Source organism: Anolis sagrei, chromosome 1, assembly GCF_037176765.1.
Source record: "Anolis sagrei isolate rAnoSag1 chromosome 1, rAnoSag1.mat, whole genome shotgun sequence".
NCBI classification, from domain to species: domain Eukaryota; kingdom Metazoa; phylum Chordata; class Lepidosauria; order Squamata; family Dactyloidae; genus Anolis; species Anolis sagrei.
This window is the reverse complement of record NC_090021.1, coordinates 253,507,562-253,527,505: the sequence shown is the minus strand read 5'-3', so window position 1 is coordinate 253,527,505 and position 19,944 is coordinate 253,507,562. Positions and strand designations below refer to the sequence as shown.

General features: G+C 37.1%; 1 protein-coding gene across 4 annotated transcripts in view; it reads left to right on the top strand.

The window, feature by feature from the left end:
- The window catches only part of GALNT18 (polypeptide N-acetylgalactosaminyltransferase 18), a 339,264-nt gene that overhangs the window by 256,980 nt on the left and 62,340 nt on the right, over positions 1-19,944 (top strand). For 3 of the 4 annotated variants that reach the window (XM_060766929.2, XM_060766922.2, XM_067462653.1), the window contains exon 7: positions 17,140-17,325. The exons of the other annotated variant lie outside the window; for it this stretch is intronic. In XM_060766929.2, coding sequence (XP_060622912.2) covers positions 17,140-17,325 — 186 coding nt within the window. The remainder of the gene's footprint in view (positions 1-17,139; positions 17,326-19,944) is intronic. 4 annotated transcript variants of the gene reach the window in all.

The following is a 19,944-nucleotide window of genomic DNA, read 5'->3' as shown; positions in this document are numbered from 1 at the left end:
TAAGCTGGGCCAGAACCGCATAGACCTTTATAGGTCAAAACCAGCACTTTGAATTGAGTTCAATTCATCATCAAATTATGACCTTTTCACTTCAAAAACCGTATTAAAATTGTGAAGGACCTCAGAATTACTCAGAGCACAGCTGCACATTCCATGCGCAGTGGAATCTTTCCAATGATACATATACTGTATTTTCTCAGTCACAAAGACTGTTACAAAGTCAAAGACAGTATCTGTTAAGTAGCTGATAAAGACAACATCATGTACCATCATTGAGACTGAAAAATATGCAATCCAAGCATTCATTTTATATGTCCTCAGTTCCTCTCTTTCTTCTTGCTTGTCAAAGAAGCATTACTGCAACAGAAGAGAGGGTGAGGTCTTCACATAGTTTCTTTACAGACAAGAGACAGGCACATCATCTGTAGCTACTAGCAGAGGGTCAAAAGGCTACTCCTAAAAGCTGGTTTCTCTGCTTGAACTTGTGTTCTTTTCTTGAAAATATATGACACTTTGATTTTGAACTGAATGACTGCTGTGTCTTTACAGTGCCAAAGAATTTGATCAGTGCTACCCACGAGGCTCTGTAATAATTTACATGACAGAACATGGCCCCAAAACTCTCAAGTAATGCACTGGCCATTCAGTGCAGCTTATCTTCTGCTAATGTTAACTGTAGAAGATCACAATGATTGACAGGACACAAGCTTTTGTTGGTTGAAATTTGTGTGTATGCTAGATCACTTCATTATGATCCAAAGTTATTTTATTCCCACCACTACCACCATCTCTCCTTTTGCCAAAGAAGCACAACTTGACCTACATAAAAGTATTTTTATCTCCGAACACTGCTGTGTGAAATAGTAGTCTGTTTTATCTACTTCTACTCTGACAAAAAAAATCAGTTGCATTAAAATAAATTACATCACTGTAATGGACAGATAATCCTCACAATATATCACAGATGTTTTTATACACAATTCAAAACTAACCTAAATGATAGCAGGACTGATGAATATTTATAACACAACCTTTAAAAAGCATAACATTCTGGATGTCACATACTCTGTGTATATTTTAAAGCTTTGAAAGTTATTTAGGAGGAGGGGGAGGAGGAATTATTATTTCCTATCTTAAATTTCTCCAGTACTACTACACATAGTTAGCGACTTGTTACTTTATTCATATATTTTTTTTAAAAAAAATCTATCTTAAGACTTAGAAAATATATAATTATATTATGTCACCATAGTCACCTACGGATGTGAGAGCTGGACCTTAGGGAAGGCTGAGCAAAGGACGATAGATGCTTTTGAACTGTGGTGTTGGAGGAAAGTTCTGAGAGTGCCCTGGACTGCGAGAAGGTCCAACCAGTCCATACTTAAGGAAATAAAGCCCGACTGCTCATTGGAGGGAAGGATAGTCGAGGCCAAGATGAAGTACTTTGGCCATATCATGAGAAGAAAGGAAAGCTTGGAGAAGACAATTATGCTGGGGAAAGTGGAAGGTAAAAGGAAGAGGGGGCAACCAAGGGCAAGATGGATGGATGGATGGCATCCGTGAAGTGACTGGATTGACCTTGAAGGAACTGGGGGTGGTGATGGCTGACAGGGAGCTCATGGCGTGGGCTGATCCATGAGGTCACGAAAAGTCGGAAACTACTGAACGAATGAACAACAACAATGTATAGAATTTCATAATGGGCATATATATTTTTCCAATTACAAGTATAGCTTCCGACTCTTTTGGGATCTTATGTCTGGTAGTTATTGTTATTATTAGGTTTATGTTTATTATGTTTATTTCTCTCAACAAAGAAGACTAGTTATGGAATTTATCCCACTGCCCCTAGACATCTCTCCTTCCAGCTTATAGGGATCTCGGAGACTTGCAGCTCTTGAGAAAATATCATGGTAAAGAGCACATGATTCTATCTCAAACTACAAATTATGGAATACCTACAGAAGCAGTTCTCTCTGTTCTGTAGAAGGTCCTAAACTAAAATGTCTATAACACTTCTTGTTTTGCTCTGGCCTATATCAAAATGTAAAGTGTGTAGGCAGAGAGAAAGAGATTTCTATAAATATCTTGAAGCCCAATATACAATTTAGATTAGTCTTCTCGTATTAGGAAGGTTACAAACTACTTGGATTTTCATTGTGCTGAAATGTATCCTTTCCCCCTTTTATGTGTTTTGACTCTGAGCATACACTTCACCTTTGGTATTATCTGGGGTTTGGTTCCAAGATCTCCTGTGGATGCCAAATTCTGTGGACATATAAGTCCCATTATATACAGTGGAATTTGCAAAATGTTGTTTCTTATAAAAATGGCAAAATCCTTACCAAACATGTGCAAAACCTAGCCCCGCCCATCCATAGCAAAGCAGCTGCCTCTCCCTGCTTTGGGAGCCAAGCCGAGAAGCCAGAACAGCCCAGCAAAGCTGCTCTGAAAAGCAGCCTTGAGAGCCTTCTGAGAGAGGAGGGGAAGGGAGGGAGGGAGGGAGGGAGGGAGAAGGACAGACAGAGGGACAAAAGAAGCCAAGAAGCAAGCAAGCCTTTTCCATCGGTCAGGCAAGGAAGGCGAGAGGGAAAGGGCAGGGAGTGAGGGAGGGAGGAGGAGCCATGCCAGGAGGAGGCTGCACAGGCCTCCAAAGAGACACAGTAACAAATCTCATACTCCAGGCCTGGGCCTACTTGGGCCCTCCAGGCATTTTGGACGTCAACTCCCAAAATTCCTAACAGCCATGCTGTTCTGGCTGTTAGGAATTGTGGGAAATGAAGTCCAAAATGTCTGGAGGGCCCAAGTAACCCCAGGCCTACACACATATACAAACAACACAAACATGCACATATCTACACAAACACATATGCACTCATATATACATACACACATAAGTACATATATATACACATACACATACATAATACATATATACACATGCACACACATATGCATATGCACATACATAAACATATACATATGCACATACATAAACATATACACACATATATATACACATGCAAACCACACATATATACATATACACAAGCACACACAAATATACACATATACATATACACATACACATACATTGCCTACCTTCATAACCCTTGAAAACCCTTACAACTTAAAAGTCTGGCTTCTTCCTTCCTACAGGAAATCTTTGTGGGGAGGTGTTCCCTAGCCCAGATTGTTTCATGTCCGGGATTCCTGTTTTCTGAGGCCACAGCAACATGTGGCCAGGGTACAGCTAGTATATATATTAACTTGAAATTGGAATATCTAAAAATCAAGATCAATGACCCATACATATTGCCAAATTTTAGAAACTACATAAAATATCTTTAATCTGGTACCTAGTTATTAAAAATACTTGATAGTTTAGTAGAAATTAAAGTATAAACTTTTAAAGCAAGTACAAATTATTGTTGTTGTATACCTGGAAACATCATAAATTGTATTTAAACTTAAGGTTTTCTTATGGAGTTTTTTAGGATTACAATCCCCCAAATGGATGAGGTTTGGCATAAAACAAAAGTACAGCCGTGAAAGACACTGCCTCCTGCTACAGAATGTGCCTTCTTGAGGCAACCTAGGAGGTCTAGATGCTGCCAAGTGAGGAAGAGAACTCTGCTTAGTGCACCTACCCAAATCTCCAGCTCTTATGCTTTGCTGGGAAACCCAAATTGTAGGGTGAATCCCTGGGGCAAAGCATAGAAAAGCCTAATTCCCCATTAGGAACCTGCCTCCTACCTCAAGCTGAAGTAAAGAGCACAGCAGGGGAGCAGAGCAGCCTTAATTAGCCTGCACCTCCACCCCATTAACTGCTCCTACCAAGTTTGGCCTCCTTCATGAGGGCCTTCAAATTCCTCCTTCACCTTAGGCTTTGCCTGCCAGTTGTGGGTGGGTCAACTTGGTTGCTTGCACTATACCGGTTATTGCTGCTATTGAACTGTAAATTGGTGGAAAGGTAGATAATGACAGTGTGAATAAATTGTCAAAATTTGGTTTGAGATGGTGCTTGCAGTTCTGGAGGGATTTTTAATTTTTGCTTCTCATGTACTTAGCATGGGGATTTGGTTAACCAGTTAAAATTCATGAATAAAAAAAAATTGGGAGGGAGGATGGGGATTTACCCCTAACCCCCTCCCCCTTGGCTACATGGCTGATGTGGCTGTTGGCAAGAACAGAATTAGATTCCCAGAACTCAATAGTAAAACATTTGGAAAACATGTTGATTGCAACCTTGTTCTCAGTTAAGAAGTGAGAATTTCTGTCATCATTGGGCAATGCATAATGAGATGATGTATTCTCATTTCTTAGTCATGAGGAGGAAGGAGGTGGGAGCACTGAAAATGGCTCTGCTTTATTAGACAGCAAAGGAACTTCTGGTTGTCATCAAGCAGCAGCATTTTTGTGTCCTGTCACAAGACATATTTTTCTTTCATGAAATTTCCTTGATAACTATTGAAATCACATTTCAATTTCAAACCTTCTCTTGTACTTTGTGACAGTGTGTGGGAAGCAGATTGCAGTCACTGTGCTGAAACCAAGTCTCCCTGTGCTATAATTTTTCCACACTACCAAATGATATTTGTCTTTACAAAACATTTTCCAGACTTATGGCATCAATAGCTGGGAGCATTTATGAATAATAATTAATGTATGATGTATTCACCAAATATATTATTTATGATTGCATAATTATACCATATATTGTAGACAGCTTTGATTACTGTTATTTCTAGTTTATGAAAATTAGGTTATCATGGCCTCTGAACATGGAAAACATAACTACAGCAAAATGCAAATAATCATAAAATCAGTTGTGTGCAAGGAACATTCTGTCAGGCAAAAACAATGTATCCTAATCCTAAATACAATTTATGGGAAGAAGAACTGCCTTGCAAAAGACTGTATTTATAAATAAATTTTCACATTCAGAAGCAGAACAACAAAAACAGCATTCTTATCCATTATAAAGCTCAATACTACACCATACAGGTGAAGAGTAATAGCTATACTGATGCAATTGTGATTTCTTTTATTAGAACGTAGCTCCAAATGTCTCACACATGCTCACCCAACATGGTTAGCAGAGTGGGAGATACCCAGACAGATATCAGCTGCAGATTCATAGATTTAAAAAGAGTGCTGCCATCACCATCATGTAGATTCAGAGAGCTCACTCCAACCCATTGAAATCTTTTTGTGGGGGATGACATTGCAAAATGAGGTATTGAAAACCTCCTTCTGCAATATTTCTGAAAGGTCATATGGCTATGCAAACCAATAACGATTGCATTCAACATCTTTTCCATTTGGAGCAAGTGGGATCTTTCACTTGTGATATCTCTCAGAATGTATCTCTAATTCTTGAAACACATTCATTCCTAAATACTACCAAAACATGTTGACTTACTTTGCCACGGTTCTCATCTCCACTACTACCTCTTTCTTACCAGCTCCTAGGTAGCTGGTGAAAAAGAGGTTCCACATTTCTGGCTATGACTTCCCATTTGCCAAAGGTTCCCAAAGCATCCTTCTGTGGCCAGAGGTAGTCCATCTATACAGGGACTCTCTTACTTATTTTTTGTTCTTCCTGCTATTCCATACTTCAACACCATTCCAGGAATTCAGATAAGCAATGCATTCCATTAAGGAACGGACTTTTCCAATGTTTATAATGTCTTCCTAACTGATTGTAATTTAGGGTACAGGAGAATTTAAGAAAAACACGATAAGATCAGACAAAAGGATTATTTCGTCTAGCGTTTTGTTCATGCAGGGGACAAACGGGTGCCTATGTGAAACACATAGTCAAAGCATTCAATTCAACATGCCTAGTTTCTGAGTGGTACTATTTAAATGGAATGGCTAGCCTTTTTCAGAACACTTCCTGTGCCTGGCTATGACTGAAGGGGTTCTTTTAAAAGCCTAGGGTCTTATTTGTTTTACCAGCAGAATCAACAGCCCACAAACGCCTGTGCTCTCTGTCTGATGTGTCACTGCCATGCACCAAAAAGAGATTTTATAAACAATCCTTACCTTTTAAGAACAGTCTATCTATTATAGAAAATGATGATTTCTTCCCCATACTTTCCAATTGTGAGATTTCCTAACAGTGATGCGATTTCACTGTATGGTTATAATGAGATATTTTTTTCATGATTTCATGTCACGGAATTTAGAAAAAACTGCTGCAATATTTTCACTATATAGTAGTATAATGCAATTTTGGGCACATAACTAAGTCCTGCTCTCATTATAGTCTTTATTGTTTATATATTCTCATGTTCTTGGCAGGGCAAAGGGGCATACAAAGTTGCATTATACCAAATCAGATAATTGGGCCACAATTTGTCTACATGTACCCAATATGATCCTCTCCGGGGTTTTAGATCACATCTCCATCCACGACATGCAGTCCTCACAACTAGGACTAGTGGGAGTTTTGCTGCCAAATATCATGAAGCATCATGTTGGAGAAGACCAATCTATATTATCTGCAACTCTTAAGTTTTGGGCCCAGAGTTTTTTCTAGACATTAACTGGAAGATGTTGTATTCAATCTTAAATCTCCTCTGCATGTAAAGCATGTCCTCTACTTCTATAATCTTTCTGTCTTAAGTTTCTATTTCTGATGGTAGAACCAGGAAAAGATGTACAGATCACTCTAACATTTAGATTATCTGTATTTCTAAAAGAGTTGGCATGTCTTTAACATCAATATAGTTATGTGTTAGTGACATTTTTTCTCTCTCATGGTGATGAAGTGGTAAAAAAAAAACTTCATCAGGATCTTTTCTTTGAAACAGACACCTTCTCAGAGGATAAATTAGTAACTACTAGTTATGACAAATCTATACTTATCCAGTATCAAAGGTAATAGGTCTCTGTCTCTTATTGATAGAGGGAAGCAGGGTGCATCCACACTCTGCTTCCCATAAGAAACTGGGTTGCCACTGTGGGAATAGAATGCTAAACTGGATTAGCCTTTTGTCAGCTCCAGCAGGGGTCTTATTCCGTCTTTCTAGATTGCCTAGTACAATCCACTGTGTGTATTGAGATTGACACGTGGAACATATGCTTGGACATTTGCTGAAGCTTATATAGTCGGTTTTCAATGTTAACAGAATAATTACAAAAGTACTCCCTGAATTCTCCAAGTTCTTAGGGATGACTGAAGTACTTGGGGATGTGATTTCGAAATTATCATTTTACCATAGAAACAACCTTTTTTTAAAAAAAAGAAAAGAAGTATACATTCTTTCTCTCTATATTGCTATGCTCCCAACTTTATCTCAGCCTGAGTATAGTTGCTCTTCGTTGTTGGTTCTGTTTGTTTGTGTCAAGCCTCCAGTGGCATAATTTTCTCTTCCACTCAATTCTCCTTGAGTGCCTCAGTAGACTTCCTGCAGCTACAGCATGTATAATTACACATACAGACCGCATTGCCAGTTCAGCTATGAATCATCTTTATGATCTCTCAGTTTCACATGGAAGGGAGCACATTATTTAAAAGCCGAGCTTGGAGATGTTTCTTTTTGGATTATACTGGCCATGCTGGGTAATGAAGTCTGGAAGGTGTTGTCCTAAGAAAGTAAGTTTTCCAAGCTTTGTTCAGAAGTTTCATTAGGAAATAATATCATTGACAAAACATCAGTTAAAATATGGAACAATCACTACCTTGGCCCAAAGTAAAGGAAAGGGGGCATCTCTCCTTGTTTTAACAATTTCTTTTGCGTACTTCCCCACTAGGGATGTATTTTTTCGTATTTCATTCCTGCATACATTTCAGGAAAGTAGTCGTTGCTTTGTGAAAATGCAAAAGTTTCAACACAATTTTCAGAACTTCAGAACTTAATGGAAAAATTTCATTTTCATGAAAATATGCATATTTCGGTGACACGTGGTTTTTCGGTTCCAGAATTTCTGCATATGAGAAAACTGAATTAAGTTGTGAAAAACTGCATAAACTTCATGCGTATTTGCACATCATTTTTTTCTCAATGTCCCGAAATGCGAATAAAATCTTATCTCGGGTGTGTTTTTTGTGTGTGTATGTTTGTCTGCTGCCTGAAGCTATCCTTTTTTTGTGAGGATGTTGAACATGAATGAATATTCTAACTCTCAATGCACAACTGAATTGGTGATTTGTTACTGTGTTGTATGTATTCGAATCAGTCCAAATTAAGGCAAACCTCTCATAAGATTTTCTTCAAAGAATCTTTAGTTTTTTAGCTACTTTCAGCTTGTCCTCTTCTGAGTTTCCTTCTTTCAATATGCCTGCCTATCAATAGATAAAGCCAATTTTGAAAATGGTCACTCACACCTGCAACTGGCTCCAAGTAGACAAAAAGTATATATTCTTGTAGGTTTATTCTTAAAAAAAATAGAACTCACAGAGCCAAGAAACATAATTTGGGAAGGAATGAATGTCAGAGTGCTGTATCACCTTCCACTTGATGTAACTTTGCATATACTTTGCTAAGTAGCAAAGGCACTAATCAGCTCTGTTAGTGAATTGTGATGATGCATGTTGGGATACTGGCAAATGTGTCCCATGTGCATTCATGCCAGATGCACTGGTGGCAGATATATATTGGTACCCGATACACAATGGTGCCTGATGCACAATATATTATGCTTTGGTCCCATTGCACATTGATCCCAGTGATTACTTTGCCACATCTACTATGTAATAATGTAGCAGCAGCCCTCTTGTGGAGATGAACATTACAAAATGATCTAATTCTAATGTAGGCATATGTAAGTCCACTTAGGAAGACATAATTTACAGAATTATGGTCAATGATATTTGCTCCAGAATCTCCACGCAAAAGAATTTGGTATTGGGAGGATATCTTGTGCTCTCTCTTTTAGAATGGCACATCTTAGATTTTAGGTGGTCCCGTGGCATCCTAGTAAAGCTGACAGAAAAATACCAATATAGAGCTGTTTCTGTCAGTAACAGAAGATTGGTGACACAGCAGACTGCCCTGGGCACCAAGAAAGGCAAAAATCAACTGTGTGAAAAATGAAGCATTACAACAGTCCGCTTCCTTCTTTTGACAGAAAGCTAGCAATAGAATAACTTCAATATCAATTATCTTTGCTGCATCTTGCACTACGATGGATATAAAAAACAACTGAAGGAAGCTCTGTGCTTTTAGTGACGCTTGAAGCATGTTATCACTTAGTAGCATAGTTCTTGGCAGAGTTTACTACAATTATGAAATGGCAACACCCCCAGCCCACAACATACATAGCTTGACAACGCATTGTAGAAGCTTTATGGTTCATGAAGCTAAGTGAAAAATTAATTCCCGAAAAACAAACATAGTATTAAAAGTACATAATGAAGCAATTAAATAAAAGTAGTTGGAGTGAGAAGAACACTGGCAGTTGAATATGAAAGAATTTGTTTCAGTATATTCTTTTTTAAATTGAGACTCATCCATTAAATGATGTTGAGGCTATTAATAGGCTCGAATGATTGAAGAGTTACGTTAGACTATCTTTCAGTTATATAACTTTATTTTAGATTTTATAGTTACACATCCCTCTCCCATGCCCCCCAGTTTGTTCTTCCTAAAAGTTAGATATACGTTTTTACTTAGGCTGTTTTATATATTTGAAGTAGAGGGAAGAGGAATGCTTAGCACAGGAAATGTTATTTTTTTAATATCTGTAGATGACAGAAAAAGTCGTACTGGGATATGTGCAAGAGGGAGTGAAACACAGCAGTTGTGTAGCTGCTGGGATCTTCTTGAGCAAGATGTTTCTGAGATCTTTATTTGAAGGCCACGATTTCAAATATTACAATCAAATGTCTACCCACAACAAGATAACAGTGATTATAATGGTGGTGGTGATGATGGCAGCAATGATGATCTCACATTTTGACCTTTTTTGTGGAATGTTCATTTGTACAAAAGTCATGGCACACAAGAAAAAAGGGTGGAAATGCAGCATAGTGGTGAATTCCAAGCTGATAGGAATATAATATGCCAATTTATATTTATTCATCTTGTTAAAACTGCCAACTCAGTTATGCACACTTCCCAGGATTTCAATCTGGATTCTCTCCAAACTGTAACTGGAGATTCCTGATATTCCAGGTCAACAACCCTGTGTGTTTACAGCAGCAGGATGGAGCCAGTTCTTAAAGCTGCATTTCATTGAAACATCAACTAGGATGAAAATCCTTCAGGTAACTTGGTGCAACAGAATGCCTTTGCACACTACCCTTTATCACAGGATCTGATCCCAGATTATCTGCTTTAAACTGGAATATATGAGTCCCCAACTGCCAGATACCTGGGATTAACAGATAATCTGGGAACAGATCCTGGGATATAGGGCCTGTCTGGAAGGGCCCTGAGGCCAGTTAGGTGATACTAAGGAAGGGTAAAAAGCAGTCTATACATCAAAAGGCAGTGGAATAGAAAACAGCACTTATTTGAAACTATGAGTATTTGCTACCTGAATGCATGTATCCATTCAGTTGCAGTGCTATAATATATATGAAATGTTTACTATGTATTACTTTTAATTTAAAATCTTAATTTTAATTTAAATGTCATTAGCATTGTTTGTTTCTCTAAGGCATTGAATAATTGCCAATATGTATGCCACCTTGAGTCCCCTTTAGGGTTGAGAAAGGTGGGTATAAATGGGGTAACTAAATAAATAAATCCTATGTAATCCTGACATTGTCAGTTTAGGGAGGGACACATAAAAGCCTCAACTAGAGAATTCCTCTTATGTCTCACCAGACTACAAACCCCAGGATTCCACAGGACAGAGCTGTAACAGTTAAAGCTGTGTAATAGTGTTATAATTCTGTAGTATGAATGGGCATCACGTTGACTTCACAGTCTCTTAGCCACTATTGTATACTATACTAGTTCAACCCAAAAAGATCAAACACTCCCCTGCCATGGATGTCTGTTTTTAATTTCCTCATTGTTTGTAGCTGGGTGGAATAAGCAAACAACAATGTATACACAAGCCCTAAGCATTTACTTCTAATTCTTTCAGCATGCTGGAAAATATTTGTAAAACATTAATCACATTAATCCTTATAAGTAATTAGAATGGGTTTTGTCTCAACTCTGCAAAACCAGCTTGTTCTGCCAGCCTTGTCTTGACAGTTTCTGCTTAACATTGAATATTTGAAGTGAATCCATGCTTCTGGTAGCTGCGTAATTAATAAATCTTCATAAATAGAACAAAGACTGACAGTGTTTAAACAATAAAGAGAAGACCAACAGGTTTGATTAATTGGAGTTTATTGAAAAACTGGGTAATTGGTGTTCACAAACCATATTAAAGCATATGTTAAATCAGCCTCTGTGTGTGTAACATTCTGAAATCAAAATACCGAACTAATAATGAAATTAAAGATATGATGAAAGAAAATTGTAATATCACTTCCTGGTTTTGACTCTTTTAAACACTCAGTTGTATTTGCATCTAGACATTTTGTTTAGCTGCACTGGACTTTGAAGTCTTAAATCTTGCATAATTTGGAATGATATTTTTTTTTAAAAATAACTATAAAGAAAAATGAAAGATTCCAGAAGATATATGGTGGGGAGATGGAAAGACATAGGTCCAAAACATCAATGCTATTCTGTCAACACACTAGCATTTTCTTCCCTTCCTTTTGGCACCTAAAGCTATAACTTGGAAATAGATCCTGGATAGTGTCCAGGCCCCCTGAACAGGGTTTAAGAATTGTATTCGGAAAGGGAGAGGACTTTGTTTCCACATCAATCCCAGATAAGATTAGAAGACCATGGTCACAAGGGACCCAATTTTATTGAAAGAAATGCATTTCAGATAAACACTCTTGATATTTGTACAGAATGAAAGCTATGAACCAGTGGTTTGTATGCTCTAATTTTTAGAAGGTTTCAGAAGCCTTCATACATTGTGCATGTGGTGAAGTAATTTCTCACATTTCAGACTGATGTTTCGGTTATCTATCAGGTTGTGTTAGACTAGCTACTTGTTGTTTTTTTCTGAGTAACGTATACTGTCAGGAAGCCCCTGTATTCTGTTCCAGTGAAGAACAAGATATGATGGGTGTAATCTTAACTTGATGTTCAGCAGTTTGTGGCAGAATTCTCTATTAGCCTTGACAGATATTACTGTGTTGAAGCCAGTAGCCCCTTAAGTAAATCCATGTTTGATTCCTTCCCTTTCAGAAAACACACACACATTGTACTGACAGATGCAATTCCATCATCAGGTACTCTATTGGAATTTATACTAGAGTGACAAAATAATGCCTGGATATAATGTATAGTTCCCATATATTTTTGTATAGTCCTGAAAAAAAAATAATTCAAGTAAGCAATGTAGGACCACTGGCTAGAAGGGAAAGCTGTGGAAATGTTGTTGCTGCATCCATATCCGGAAAATGACAATTAATTAATAATCATATATGGCTGCATAAACTATAGTGCATACCAAGTGAAAAGCAAAGATCTTCCTACCAGGGATATCTGCACTGATCTAATTATAATCTAGGTAACTGTCAGATTCATTCCCTTAAACCAGACAAAAGTTGTAAGACATTGATATAAAATCATGTATTGTACTCCAGTTTGGAAAGCAATAGCTGTGCTCCATAGCTCTTTAGAATTCAGATGCATGTAAAAGCCTTACAGAAACATCAGTGGTTGCTGATGTCACTCATGTATTGTGCGCACCAAACTATTTGCAAGGAGATAGAGCAGAAATCCCATAGATTCCCCTATTCTTTATTTTTGAGAATTTGATAAAATAGTAGACTCAGCAATTTAGCTTCATATCTGTATGGGGAAGTATTGAATTACCCTGCATTAAAAAAAGAATTGTGAAAACCATTAAATATTCAATCTGAATAGTGTCTAATTCTCATATTGGAATTTTTATAGGAAATTTTCACCCTGCATATATGAAGTAAATATAAAATAGGGAGTATTTATATTGCCAGGTCTTCTCTTTTGGAACAAAGAATATGGGAACCTATAGGATTAATATTATTAACAGAATAAAATAGAATTGATTAACACAGGCAATCCTGGAGTTACAAACATCCAACATACAAACAACTACTAGTTAAGAATGGGTGAGACAACAGGAAGCTTTATTCCAACAAGCCATTTTTTTCAAAATCCGATTATCACAGGAACAGAAAGTAAGGTGAAATCTTCCCAACAGGGGCACAGGCAGCAAAACAAACACACCACAGGGATGTTAACCTTTCCCTATGTTTTAGAAAGGTGATAGATAGATAGATAGATAGATAGATAGATAGATAGATAGGGCTGGAGTTACATTTAAAAAATTCATCTTTTCCGACTTATAAACAAATTCATTTTAAGAGCAAACTTAAAGAACCTATCTGGTGTGTAACTTGGGGACTGCCTGTAGTGTGTAAAAGTGAGAGTAAATTGATATTGATACTTGTAAAACTAGATTGTCTAGTTTGCATAAAATTTAAGATGTACAAGAAAATATGGATTTTTTTCAGGGAAAATGCAACTTTATTATTTTGTGGAGGTGCTCCTGTCTTCTTATATTCCCGAGTACAGTCTGTGGACACAGAAAGCAAGCCTTGCTCTAATAATGACTGGCATTTAAAAAATGTGTCATCTCATCCATGTCAGTACATGAAATACCATTCAAAAAGAATCTTGATCTATACATAGATAAAATCAAAGAAAAATTTGGTGATATGTGTCTGTGCTCAGATGTGCAAGGCTAGGAGGCTTCCCTTTTAAAAAAAAAGGTAATGGAACCTTCCTTCTTAACTGAATGTAAAGAAATCCCTATTTGGAGATTACTGCATTCTTTTGCTACAGAGATGTCCTGATTACAAGAAATCAGTTTGTTTTTTCCTTATGTACATATATAATTTCTGACACTGTCATGATAATATTTCTGCTATAGGCAGTATTCAGATGTGATCAGTTTAGATTTCCTTCTTTACAGGTGCCATTCAGAACTATTTGCAAGAACAAGTTTGGTTTACTAATTGGAACAAATTATATATTGTAAGAAATACATAGACAACATACATAATATAAACTATTGTCTACAGCATATGGGAGTCAACCAGTCCATGTGGAAAATTTTCCTTATATTTTCTACTAGTGATTTCTTCTCCTCTTCTCAGAGGCATAATAGATTGCGTCTCCTCCTCAACATTATTTCTAGTTTTTCTTGTAGCTCCCATTTTGTTCATTTTGCTCTCATTCTGTATCCCTTTCTTACAACAACAACAACCTTTAAAAACAAATTAATTACCATGTTCAAACATAGTACTTTAAAACAATGTCAGTTCAATAAAACTGTAAACAATATTTATTTATTTATTTATTTATTTCCAGTATTTCTACCTCGTCCTTCTCAACCCCTGAAGGGGGACTCAGGACAGCTTAATTTGGCACAATTTGATGTCATTAAATATAAAAAAAGCAATATAACAATTAAAATAATAAATAGAACATTAATTAAAACAATAAAAACAGTATTAACCGCCGTATCACCATTCCAATCAAATTCCATATCCACAAATTCCATATCCATGACTTTAATTTCTTCCTAAAAGACAGGAGGGATGAATCCAGTCTTACCTTGTTGGAAGCGAGTTCCACATACCAATGAAAGTACTGCACAGACACCCTGTTAAAAATGCCCTTCTGTATAGTCATCAAATGCCTCTTCAGGTAAAAATGTCTGAACAGAATGGAAGCAAGAATAACCATAAGAACACTCTTTTCCATATCCATCCCATTCAAAGTGTATCATTAACAATACCTCTAAAGTCTTTCAGATAATTTAAACCTCAATTACCTAGGAGTAGGTCCTATCGAAAGTAACAAGTAGTCATGCATAGAATTGTATTGGTGGAAATCCAAATAGTGGGTGAAGTTCTGATGAAATTCAGGAGCACTCCTAATTCTGATTCATTCCATTACTGGTGTAAAACAAATCAAGTCTTGCTGTTAATCATTCTTTATCATACAATTAGACTAGTAGTGATTTGGTCTTATTGATTGATACAACAGTTTGGTGTATGGAACAGAGTACTTGTTGACATTCTTGCAGATTTCTAGGGGGAAAGGAGCAATCATCATCTTGCGAGCATGAATAGCAAAGCTCTTCCTTCTATTCTAGCATATGCTGGATGTAATTAGGCAGTCATCCAAACTCTCCCTCCCCCCCCCCCCCCCCACGTAAACATCCTGAATCCATGACACATTGTGCTGCCTTCAGATGCTGCCAAATGCATAAATTTGTGTTCAGGTCAAAGAGCCTGAAAGGTATAATACAGATCTCAGAGGAGAATGCCCCACTTGTATGAGCCAGCCTGAGGGACTTGGTGTTCATTTTTAGAACATACAATTTAGACAACCTATACCTTCTTCTTAACAGAGGTGTGATAGGAAACCAGACACCATTATTTTCAGGGAGAGCCAAGTGGAAAGCAAGCCATCTTTATATGTCCTTTTCCAATATGAATATCAGTCATGAGGGTTTCATGTTAGGGTTAAATAAAAATGTCATCTCCATAGCATTTTGGGGTGCCTAATTTTTTGGGTGGGGAACAGGATATTTTCTCAAATATTTTCCAAAAAGAAAGCTTGAAAAGTTAAATGATCTTTTCATCTATTGGTTTTTAACCATGTGGGTGCCAAGGCCAGTTTTTCTCCAGACCACAGTGTGAGCTGTACCCCCATAGCAAGCCTAAATATATCTTTTTTGCTCTGCAGATCATCTCAAAATAGTGATACAAAGCACCATTGCCTCACTGTTACCATCTTGATAAGAACTTCAGGGGGAAAAATCATATATTTGGGAGCTTGGGTGTGGGATGGGGTAGTTTAAAAAGTTTATGTCTGTGTGGTTTTGAGATTTTAAAAATGCATAAAATTGTGCCCTTTTAAAAGATGGGGTCATTGGGACCTTTTAGGGAGTATTAGAGGGCTTCAGGGGGCCTAAAAGTGTAGTACAAGTATGTAACCCCTATGTAGCACACATTTCTTTTTCTTTTTTAAAAAGTATACATATTCTCTGTATAACTATGCAACTGTATGCTCCACATCCAGGTAAGCTGTGTAGACTGCAACCACAAGTAAGTATCTTATTGGTTTGCTGAGAAAGGAGATAATACTTTTTATATAAGCAATGCAATAATATTCCTGTTTTCTGCACATGAGTTATCATTCCTCTAAACCAAATTTCCTAGCATTCCCTATAGCAAATGTTACATTTAACTATATAATTACCTTTCTGTTATTACTAATATTTCTAGGTCTGGAGCTTCTCAGACCTCTTACAATCTCCTAGTGGAAGGTGGAGGACTGATGATGGCATTGAGCATATCTATTAATTATCTATCATGGTTGCATATAGCCCATCATTGATTTTTTTTATGAGGTGTAACCAATGAGGCAAAACGGGGGTGAAGGAGCAATTTTTGGAGTCTCTATAGAGCTTTTCTTAAACAGATTGCCGCCATCAGGGCCAGCAGCATAAAGTAAATGAAAATATAATTTCAAGGCAGTGCTCTCACCCTGAGATTCCTTCCCTTCTGTTGTGACTTGGAGAAGAAAGGCCCTGAGATCTGGGAACTTTTGCTATCACCCAGGAAGCTTTTTTTCATTCTTGCAGAGGAGATTCATTCATTCATATGCACAGCTAATATAAAATTCACAGAATGGAGTGTATGGAAAACATGCCTCTTCACCACTCCTTTTCTAACAATGGGAAGGCATGGGCTGCAATCAGCAACACACTGACTAATGAAAAAATTGCAATCAACCAAATCAGATTTTCTTCCAAGTAAACATACATTTGGTAAGGATGCTACGTGTAGGCACAGTTTAAAAAAAACCAAGAAAAATATTCAGAGATAGGCATTGGCTGGGCTTACCCACAGAGAAATAGGGTTTTATCTGTGTTTAACTGTAACACTGTAAAGATATGGTGGAATTAATAAGGTAATGATAATGTGTTCTTCACATTTAAAGAGCTAGAGTACTTTATAAGAGTTTCCTTGAACATTTTTGAAGCTGTTAATAGACTGGAAATGTTGGCATTACCTAAATTAGGCAATTTATTTGTTTCTAGGTATGGCAGTGTGGTGGTAGCGTTGAAGTGCTGCCCTGCTCTAGGATTGCCCATATTGAACGAGCCCATAAACCGTATACAGAAGACCTAACTACTCATGTCCGAAGAAATGCACTAAGAGTGGCCGAGGTCTGGATGGATGAATTTAAAAGCCATGTTTATATGGCATGGAATATTCCCCAAGAGGTGGGTTATGAATAAACACTGTTATGGCCAAGAAACCTTAATTCCACTTCATCAACAAGTTCACAGCGAATACCTTTGATGAGACCTAACAGACTATTGCCAACTATAAATGAGAGCCTTCCAAGATGAGGAACTGTTGTGATGTTCCCTCATCACTCTGGTATTAGGAAACTGAAGAGAGAAGTTTATTTACTGCCATGCCATGCCAGTCTAGCTGCAGCATTCAGACTAGCACCAAAGAAAACATATACCTAAGCATTTATGGTAGCTCAAACCTACCAAGCACAGCATGTGAATATCTGAAACCGTGGATAATAGTGACATCTATATTTTGATTATACTTAGGCTGGAATCATATCATTGAATATTACTGAAGGACCTAGAGAGATCCCCAACACTTTTGGGGGGGGGGGGGAGTGGATATTTTTTGGAGCATGTATAATGGAAACTGGATTTTGAGTCCACAGATAAAGGGGATCATACTAAATCGCAGTCTTAGGAATACACTAAATATTTGTTAAACATTTGCGAAATTATCAAAGTGAGCACAAAGTTAAATATGCTATTTTGCTTGTATTTCAGTTTGTTACTACTATTAATAGAAAGTCAATTGTGGAATCAGGGTGTTCTGGAAATGCTATCTACTTAGATATGGTTTCCTGTATGTTGAAATAATAAGTTACATTTTTATGTTTTTTGCATGTAGGCTTATTCTAGCTTGAAACTTCATATAGGTTCTTCAGTATTGTTTCAAAGGTTTTCTCACAGTGTAAAAATACTAGTTAGGGGAAACCTAACTCTGATGTGCAAGCTGAATTAGAATAAACTCATGGAATAGTGGGAATTCAAACATTAGCATTTCCAAGCACTGTTTGCCTAAAGAAGAACCCCTAGTTTCAGTCAAAATTTCACTTTGAAATTTTGAAGTTCGGTAGCAGTTTTAAGTGCATTTAAAAACTCCAAGGCACCATAGTTCTTGTAGAGAAGTATTGCAGTCACCTCATCCATCTGAAACACATAGCTTCTTTTGCAGTAAACAATGATAAAAATAGTAGTTAATTCATAATTAGAATTAATATTTTTTTTACATTTGACTAAGCGTCTGTGATGTCATCACAAACATGCCCGAAATTCAAGATTAGTCCCATGTCTTTTTTTAAAACATCCTTACAGTCTATTATTACAGTGTTATAGCCTGATTCCAGAATGAATGAATAGTTGCGTAGAAGTTCTCAAAGTATACAAAACTGTACAGTCCTGTGTACATCCATTGAAATGTAAATCTAGATAAGTTTATTAGGACTTAATCTGAAGAAAATGTGCTTAGATTGCATCTTCAGTGAGGATATTCAGTACAAATAACATGACAGGATAATTGATTGCTAACTACAATGGTTTAACCATATTTTCCTCCTGGACCAGGTCAAGAATTCTACACCACTGCTTCTTAAACTGTTAGTCCCAACACCAATTGGGGACCCCTTAACTCAATGCTGGGGTCACGAAAAAAATGGCAACAGTAAAAGGTTTCTAAATGCCACTCATTTACACAAATCTCTTAGCAACAACATTCAGTGTTTACAGTTGACTCTGTAGAAAATGTTTCAGCTGTACTCCACAGAAAATAAAATTATCTTGATTAGTAAACCATGTAAATGCTGATTTATTATCAATAAATGTTTGATTTTATATCAATTTTTATACGTATATACTTGGGGTCATGTAAATATTTCTCAGGTAGAAAGGTGTCACAAGTGGAAAAGGTTTAAGAAAACCTATTCTACACCGTTTTGTTTCCAAGCATGGGTATCTAGAAACCTTTAGAATACAGATGTGTGACTTATGCCCCTCCAGCTGTTGCTCCCATAATCCCTCACCAAAGGTATGCTATGAGGGCTGCTGCTGAGCTACAACGTATCTTTCTCTATTCCCGAGCTCACCTCTGTGTGTTGATGATCATAGCAATCATCTCCTGTAATTTCTCTTCAGTATTCAACCTGCATTCTGGTAGCACGTGTAGTGAGCCAGATAGTTGTTGCTGAGGATCTGAGCTACGTGATGCAGGTCTATAGCAACATAGCTGCAAGGGTACATACATTCGCCGTGGCTTGTTTTTTTCCTGAAGAGTCAGAACAGGACAATGTCATAAGGCATTTCCAACATTGCTGTATTTTGTTTTTTTGCTTTATGTTAAGTAAGTTCTAATGCACCTACCTTGTACAGACAATTTGTTTTGTAGTTGCATCATGGAAAGCATATGAAGGAATCAAGACTCTCAAGGCTCACATTATATTGACCTGGCATAAAGATTACAATAGTCTTACCTAGCTTCAGATCATATTCCCGTTTTCTTTGGCCTTAGATAATACTCCCAATTCCAGGAAATGAAAGAATTATATCTGGAGAATATCTGAATGGGAAAGAATAAACTAGAGATAGTGGGGGGGGGGGGTGCAGAGATTATTAGGTGCTTGCAGAAACAGGTTAAGGGTCCTTAATAAAAAGAGGTTTCCTTAGAACTGCACTGATACTCCCTTAAGGAAGAGAATTTGACATTACCCATACTTATATTATATTTAAGCATATGAACTGTGCTTAGATGACTCATGTATTTCAAAG